The sequence below is a fragment of the Rosa rugosa genome, chromosome 7, assembly GCF_958449725.1.
Source record: "Rosa rugosa chromosome 7, drRosRugo1.1, whole genome shotgun sequence".
Classification (NCBI taxonomy): Eukaryota; Viridiplantae; Streptophyta; class Magnoliopsida; order Rosales; family Rosaceae; genus Rosa; species Rosa rugosa.
In genome coordinates, this window is record NC_084826.1 from 28,459,006 (window position 1) to 28,467,249 (window position 8,244).

The 8,244-nt window shown below is 37.5% G+C and overlaps 2 protein-coding genes across 2 annotated transcripts; one reads left to right on the forward strand and one right to left on the reverse strand.

Moving 5' to 3' along the window:
* Positions 1-223: 223 nt before the first annotated feature.
* LOC133720139 (probable protein phosphatase 2C 49) lies at positions 224-3,026 on the forward strand. The gene is made up of 4 exons (XM_062146314.1): positions 224-581; positions 1,344-1,541; positions 1,632-1,867; positions 2,146-3,026. The coding sequence occupies exons 1-4, from the start codon at positions 402-404 to the stop codon at positions 2,711-2,713; spliced, it is 1,182 nt and encodes a 393-aa protein (XP_062002298.1). The 5' UTR covers positions 224-401; the 3' UTR covers positions 2,714-3,026.
* A 574-nt stretch (positions 3,027-3,600) lies between these two features.
* LOC133720140 (uncharacterized) lies at positions 3,601-6,505 on the reverse strand. Its single transcript, XM_062146315.1, has 7 exons — positions 6,142-6,505; positions 5,570-5,669; positions 5,376-5,471; positions 5,151-5,203; positions 4,550-4,598; positions 4,125-4,172; positions 3,601-3,812 (listed from the first exon to the last, which is right to left on the reverse strand). The coding sequence occupies exons 1-7, from the start codon at positions 6,357-6,359 to the stop codon at positions 3,720-3,722; spliced, it is 657 nt and encodes a 218-aa protein (XP_062002299.1). The 5' UTR covers positions 6,360-6,505; the 3' UTR covers positions 3,601-3,719.
* Positions 6,506-8,244: the final 1,739 nt, after the last annotated feature.

An 8,244-nucleotide genomic window follows, 5' to 3' on the forward strand; every position in this document is an offset into this window, starting at 1 on the left:
GGAAGACGAGGAAGAAGGGCGTTTGCGTAATTTCCAGGAAGCCTCGAGCGCCCTACGAATGGTCCAAAGGGTCACGCGTCCGCAAAGCCAGAGTGCCAAATCACCCCATGATCGTGTGCACTCAACAGAAAGCTCCAGAAAGCCGACACGTGTTACTTGGAACTATAACAGCCACCGGTAACCGGTCTCCTTGTTTCATATAAATACCAGCTCAAAGCCAAACTCCCTTCAAAATCTTTCAGCTGATTTGATCGAAAGGGAAAAACCCAACAGGAAATTCTCTAGAAACCGCGGGAATATACGAATAATCTGGTTATCTTCGCTGTCGTCGTCGTCGTCGGGAAAAGTCTCTAAGAATTTTGTTGTGGGATTTGTGTTTTGTGGTATGCTTGTGAGTGAAAATGGTGGCCGAACCCGAAGCTAAGATCATGTGTCCGCAGAACGTTGAAGTGTTTGCTAAAGGGATGAGCGTTGGTGAGGTTGAAGATGTAGTTGCATCGATTTCGCCAAAGAGTTTTGACCGAAGTCGCCCTCTGGAATTTGTCTCCCCTGCTGCTGCTTTAATATCGACCTCCCAACCTGTGAGTTGTCTGATCTTGAAGTTCTCTTCTTTTTTGGATTATTTGGTCTTCTAGGTGTTAGTTACCATCTGGGTTTGAATCTTTTTGTTGTTGTTGTGAAGAGGGGATGATGGCTTTGTTTCAGTTTTTGCTTCTGGAATTGATGTTGTTTCTGATTGTTTAAAAATAGGGCCCGGTGCTTACTCAGTAGCTTGATTTGTTTCAGATTTGAAACTAAATACAAGAGAATTAGAGTCTTGATCACTTTAATTACAAAAATAGAAATATTTATGGCAATCACTCTTACCCTGCAAAGATAGTTCTTACCAGGTAATGTTATTTTCGTTCCTTTTCTACCTGATCCCTCAAAAGGGTTTGGTGTAAATGAGAGTGATGCTGATTTTAAGTCTTTATGAATTATGATGTCAGCCCTGATAGTTTTTAGTTTGAACTCCTTTCAGATTCTCTGTTGGATCATATTTTTAATTTTTTTTAATTAGGCCCCAAAATTTGAAAGAGAACTATGTTCATGACTATGTTGGTGACTTTATATAAGTGTTAGAGTACTTGAAATCTGGACATTTAGTTCATCTTTCAATCTTATAATTAGTACCAAATATAATTGTGAAACATAGAACTTCCCTCATTGTCATTAGACTTAACCATACACATTGAACTTAAAAGTTTGAACTGCTGCTTATTAGAAATAATACTTTAGGGAAGAATTGTACTAGTTTAAAAGTGTCTAACATGTATTGATTGTTTTCTTTTACTTCTTTTTAGGATGTTAAACCAGCGGATAAAGTTTCAGACTTGGCTCCTGAACCAGCGGACCTGGAATTCTTTCCCAGGCTCCGTTCTGGTAGCTTCGCTGACATTGGACCGCGTAGATACATGGAAGATGAACATATACTGATAGACGATCTATCTTCACACCTGGGATCGCTCTTTAGTTTTCCCACCCCAAGTGCTTTTTATGGGGTAATGATATCTCTTTGGGTTTGCGAATATAATAAATTTAAATTTGGTTGTCTAGTTTTGAAGCTTACAGAGATTGCAAATGTCATATAGGTATTTGACGGACATGGAGGACCTGAAGCAGCAGCTTATGTTCGAAAAAATGTGATGAGACTCGTGTTTGATGATGTCAATTTTCCCCAAGCTAGTGAAGTTAATAAAATTTTCTCAGAGGAGCTCGAGAATACTCTCCGTAAAGCATTTCATCAGGTAGACCTTGCTTTGGCAGATGACTGCAGTGTAAGCAGTTCTTCTGGGACGACAGCATTAACTGCCATGATCTTTGGAAGGTATATATATGCTTAGAATTCTCTTCCCTTCTTATTGCACCAAAAGAATAACACTCTTTCGTTGACCTAGTCTGTATTTTGAATAATCAATATTGATTATTGCAATCATCTGCTGTCATTCTACCGTCAGTGTTTTTTAATTAGTTTCTTATGCATGATTCGGTCGATATTTCATAGTGATTCAACTTGGGCTGTTTGGGATTTGTTCTTGTATATATGTCCACTCTTCACTTTTAATTCTCTTCCGCTTATGATTAAACTGGTTTTCTTCTTTTCAGGCTTTTGATGGTAGCCAATACTGGTGATTGTCGAGCTGTTCTCTGCAGGAAGGGAGAGGCAATTGATATGTCCCAAGACCATAGGCCAATATATCCCTCGGAACGGAAGAGGGTTGAAGAATTGGGGGGATATGTTGATGATGGGTATCTGAATGGTGTCTTATCAGTCTCCCGAGCCTTAGGTGACTGGGACATGAAGTTTCCTTGTGGTTCTGCTTCACCCCTTATCGCCGAACCAGAGTTCCGTAGGATGGATTTAACAGAGGAAGATGAGTTTCTCATTATAGGGTGTGATGGGATCTGGGATGTGATGTCAAGTCAGCATGCGGTTAGCCTTGTTCGCCGTGGCCTGCGGCGGCATGATGACCCAGAGCAGTGTGCCAAGGATCTTGTCATGGAGGCCCTTCGCCTCAACACGTTTGATAATCTTACTGTAATTGTTGTATGCTTCTCTTCTCTTGATCAGCGGGAACCATTATCACCACCTCGGGAACGGAGATTTAGGTGTTGCAGCCTCTCTGCTGAGGCTCTCTGTAGCCTAAGGAGCTTGTTGGATACAAGTGGTTGATTGCACATACAACTTCTCCAGTAAACGTCTTCTCAGCAAGAGACTGTTCATACATTGTTTTGGCTGCTTCAGTTATGAGATGGCAGCTAGCAATTTTGTCAGTGTTTCACTTTCTCGTCTCCGTCTCGCAGTGAGCTTGGCTCAGGATTGATGTACATACATAAGAAAGGGGAGGCGGATTGGTGGTTGTGTTGTAAAAGCTGTATGTTGAGGCATTCTTTTCGTTGGAAGTCCAGAGAGACTGTCCATCTGTTGTAGATCCACTCATTTGTATCCATGTAATTATTATTATCTGAGTATCTTCATTTTTTCAGCTTGTCTCTTCATTACAAGTAGGCCTACTTTTCAGGACTTCAAACCATTAACACATATTCAGCATTATGAGCTTCCTACTGACCTTTCTAGTTTTCTTAGTAGGCAATTAGGCATCAGGAGTTGGTTGCTTTCATGGGATGCAACTCTAAACAGTTTTGGGGGCAACCTTAACCACTCATCCATCATTAGTTCTTTCCTTCCATAGAGAGATCATATCCATCATACAAATAGTAGTCCTGTTCTTTCAGCATGATGCATAATACCAAGTTGTTACAATAGCTACTGATGAGGCATAAATGCATTATACAATCTGAAAGTACAAATTATGGTGCAATATCTCCTGTTATGCGAGTTTTAGAGAGAGCGGTAATCCAATATCAACAATCTAAGCAAAATAAATTCAAGAGTATGAAAAAAAAACCAAAAAGAAAAGATGTATTCTTGATTATTTTCTTTTGATGTAATAACAAACACCGAAAAAGGTAGCTTCCTAAGAGATGGCTACTAAAATGAAACCACTTCTTTGCTTTGGTGAAAAATCAGTGGCATTCCTGCTCAGTAACAAAACTAAATGGTAGAACCGCAGAACTAGATTCCATTGGAAATATTTGCCAAGTTAAAATGAATAAATGGCAATTCGCTGAACATAAGAATGGTCACCCATTTACAAGTTTAGCTACCATTAACAATATTAAACAGTTGAGTCCGATTTGTAGCTTTTTGCAAATGTTGCAAACCTTTCCAAGCCACGTCCAAGTAAACTTTCAGTAAAAGGTTGCAGTGCCTGGATCATGCCATAAGAACCAAAATGAGGGACTGCTTCAAATAAACAACATTTGCTATTTTTCGTTAAGTAATGCAATCAAATCACATTTATTGCCATCGTCAATCAAACCACATCGCAAGTGTTCATTTCTTTTGGAGTTTAGAAATTCTCCATTTTTCTTTTCATTTCCTACTGTACTACTGTAATATTATCAGAACTGTTTATTTCATCATCTAAAAATAATCCTAGTAAAATATCAATTGAATATGAGATCATTTCGTATTTGCATTGCATGGAGAATGAAATATTATCTGTAGCTAGAATACTTACTGACGCCACTGGAGCCAAAATTCCAGGAACTTCGTAAGAGACTGTTAACTGAAACAGAAAGGAAAGAAAAAAAAAAAAAAAAAAAAAGCAATGTGAGCTACCCAACAGAGACAGAAATACAAGTGTGCTTTTCCTATTTCTTCTTCCTCAGAAATGACCAGAACAGGAAAACCAAGTCAATGACACCACTGATTTTACTTTACAAGAAAAGAAACTAGGCTGTTCAATTGATGGCCAAGGGCAGAGAAATGTATTTTAAGTAATCAAACTGAAAATCATGTTCCACTGAGCAGCATGAATGGCCTTCATATGCCCTAAACACTGCCCATCTGTCATTGATTGGAATAGGTGTATAAAGAAGATCCATAACAACATAAACATAATTGTGAGAAATTCAAATTCAATAGAGAACAAAGAAGCCTCACTTCTACTATGCATGACGAAGGACCTTTTGGATAAAAACGAACAGCGCCTCTGCCATGCAAGTAAATCAGTATATCAAATTTCTGATATCAACAAAACACAGAAACTTAAGTCTATTGCATATGTTATACCCAACATTTAACATTCCCGCTCAGTGTTATAAATTCCCTTGTTATAGCCTAGATAATAGGAGGATAACATCATCTTGTGACATACTTTATGACGGGTGTTCTGAACACTTTGAAGACTGAATTACATATAATATTAACCTAACATAGTAAGATGTGGTCATTGAGCTTGTTAGACATGGTACAGACATTTAAGCTCCTAGTGCACTTTGAACCAGAACAAACTTACTCACATATGCATTTGTTTCCAGTAATTAACTTCACATATTTTCTTCAATAGCTTTTAACCAAATACCTAAATATGATAATTGATATTCTATCATAAGCTCTAGGATTATAAAGTAACAACGGCAAATAAAGCAAATTACATCCAATATATATGCATTCTTTTAAATACATATAAAGCCTTAAATTGCACACACTTTTCCAACAGCTAGTAGTACACAGTTTCAGCTAATGTTTCTCATCTTCTCACCTGTTAGGAAGACCTTCCAGAGATCTCCAGTGGATTTTCTGATTTCGGGTGGGCTGCATGAAAGTAGTTGAACGACAGTTTGAAAGAGAGCATTGTTAGGATACTTCATATAACTGCTTAGTTTTTTCAACCAAGGAAAAAAAAAAGCTTAGTTCTGATGAGAGATGGACATATCATGATGGCAAACAAAGAGTTAGAGTTAAAAGCATGGTATATGATTCTTACCTGCATATTTCGAGCAAGCCATGAGAATTCAATATCACGCCCAAAAGCTCTATACTTAAGTGACCATCGTGATAGGTCAGGCTTGTCTTCCAATACCTATGTTTTTCAAATAAACAATTATATGGATCAAACACCAGTTTACTTCAAATATAATTGAAGGTCACCTAGCGAGTGTTGGGAGACTTTTTTAGTACCTTTACAGTAGAAATAAAGGGCATCCACTGGGGAATGGCCTCACGATCAGAGTAACAATCATATGCGACTGAAATAGGCACATCAATTTTTGTCTTTACTCTGCATTTGATCACATTGTCTAGAAATTAGTAGAGCACATACATGCTAGTCCGATAGACCTCACTCAAGAACTCGTTTCACATTATTTATATACTACATTCTGAGTAAAAGCTAAATCATCATAAGAAGCACCAGCATGATAAAAACACAGGTGGGTCTTTATTCAATTAAGCTGCTAAAGTACATATAAACACTTGCAAGTGAAAACCATCGTGCATTCCTAATCGACTGAGAATCAACTTATAAGAACTACACTACGCTAAAAAAGTCAGATTGCCACAAAATCAGAGTAAATGAGGTCAGACCCTCCAATCAAAATCAATAAAATTGAAACTCGATGCAGCAACAAAGAACAGGTAACTAGTTGCTGATACTGAAGACCCTCATAGCCAAATAAAATACCAGACGAACAAATTAATTTCAGACATAAATAAGAATCTATATTCTCAAAGCAATAAGAGATGGAAATTACGTGCAGTCCTGCCATTCCATAACAGGGGAAAGAGGTCTGAATCCAGTGAAGACCGAGCTTCGCTTGGAAAACCCACATGGGATTTTGAAGAAGATGCGAGTAAGAGACGGCTGTGGTCTTAGAGAAGAAGAGCTTCTCCAAACGGGTACGTGGCTGAGACTGGTACAGTTTGGTCTAGAAATGTAGGCTGCTACAGCGGTTGCAGAAGCAGCAGACATAGTCAAACTGCGTTATAAAGCAGGAAGCAACAAATGGGATACAGAAACCGAAAAGGTAACTGACCAGTCAAGACTCAAGAGTCTTAACACCACAAAATCTCGATCACGGAGCTGCCGGTCTGATTTGAACACCTCTCTTGTTTATTGCCATTGGCACACTCCAATTAGACATGGGCCTCAAATTACGTCTTAAGCTAGTGGAAGTGAAAGCCCAAAGCGCGTTTTGTTCTTTGTTCTTTTTTTTTTTTTTTTTTTTTTTTAATCAGAATAAGAACTTTATTTATTTTATTTTTTTTGAAATGGGGTTTGGAAGAGGCTCATCCCCACGTTCGATAGGGAAAATGTCCAATATATCAAGATTTGAGTTACACTAACTCTATTTATCTAAACATTTTATAAGATTGTCTATTTACCCAACAAATTACATATTTTTTGCCCTCATACCCAATTAAATTATTTTTTATTTTTATTTTTGTTTATTTTTAGGACAATTTTGCCCTCTCTCCCTTTGTCACTTAAAAAGAAAGATTTCGCCGGAATCCGGTGACCGGCCACCGGAATTCGGCCACCTGTGACAACCGTCTGGTTTTATTGCCCCCCAGTAATACCCAAGAAACCTTTTATTGCCCCCCAATAAAAATTTATTGGGTTTTATTGGGGGTAACAAAAGTCTCTGACAACCTCTTTGCAAACTTCCAGTGACTTCCGGACTAGTGACAGGAGTCCGGCGTCCTGTTTTATTGTCCTCCAATAAAATTTTTATTGACCCTCAATAATACCCAATAAACATTTTATTGCCTCCCCAATAAAAATTTATTTTGAGTAATAAAAGTCTCCAGTGACAGAAGTCCGGTAAAGTCTCTAATGACTTTTTAATTATTTGAAAGGCAAACTTGTCTTTTTACATTAAAATTGAGTAAGTGGCCGCACAAATCTTTTAGTGGAGTCAATGGACATTTTTTGGTCCAAAATGGGTAAATGGTCAAGAGCCCCGTCCAATAATAGTATCAATAATAGGAGAATGATTGTACAGCGAGGGGGACATATTACCTAAACCTCAAGTATTAGTACAAGAAACCTCAAGTATTAGTACAAGAATTCTCAAAGAATGCATCCTGGATAATTACAGGAGCCTCATCAAACCAATAACCATCTAAATAAGCAACACTAGCAAGGTGAGTCAATCTATGGGCCACACTATTTGCTTCACAATAGATAGATTGTAAATTTAAAGAAAGAATTGCATGCATATTGACTACACCCAAATGAGTGCACAATTTAAAACCTCATTAATGTAGTAAGAGTAAGTAGGGTATCGTTCTAAGCTGAGGATTGGGGGTTGTAAACTCCTACAAAAGATGTTAGACAAATGAAAGAATTAAGTATATTAGTATATATAAACATTATTTACGAGATAAAGGGAGATTTAAGAGTCTGTATTCTAATCTAATTACACTGATGATCAAACAAATCTGAATCAAGATAGAAGTATGATGTCATAGCAAATAGAGATGTAATTAACTACTAAATAGAGATGTAATTAACTACTATTAACACGTGGACAAGGTTTCAAAACACAAATTATGAATCAATCAAGAACAGAGATGAACGCATACAAAGTTCTTATTACTTCCCTTAATTAAATTGACTAGATGAACGCACCATAGTTAACCCTATTAAACATGAAATTACTTGTGGTAGCTAATCACTAACAACAACACAATCAACGCATTAAGCACATATGGAAGTTTGATTGATTTAAGCAAAGATAACAAGTTAGAACGCTAATCTTATCATGCAAAGCTCATTGTTGATTTACCTAAGGAACTATAGGTTTTCCACTTGAATGATTAGGACCTAGAATGCTAGCAAATCTTAATCTAGA

Coding starts and splice junctions, on each gene's coding strand:
- LOC133720139 (XM_062146314.1), top strand. CDS start 402: ATGGTGGCCGAACCCGAAGCTAAGATCATGTGTCCGCAGAACGTTGAA. Junction 1,542..1,631: donor CCCCAAGTGCTTTTTATGGG/GTAATGATATCT, acceptor AATGTCATATAG/GTATTTGACGGACATGGAGG. Junction 1,868..2,145: donor ACTGCCATGATCTTTGGAAG/GTATATATATGC, acceptor TCTTCTTTTCAG/GCTTTTGATGGTAGCCAATA.
- LOC133720140 (XM_062146315.1), bottom strand. CDS start 6,359: ATGTCTGCTGCTTCTGCAACCGCTGTAGCAGCCTACATTTCTAGACCA. Junction 5,670..6,141: donor ATGGAATGGCAGGACTGCAC/GTAATTTCCATC, acceptor GATCAAATGCAG/AGTAAAGACAAAAATTGATG. Junction 5,204..5,375: donor GGCTTGCTCGAAATATGCAG/GTAAGAATCATA, acceptor ACTTTCATGCAG/CCCACCCGAAATCAGAAAAT.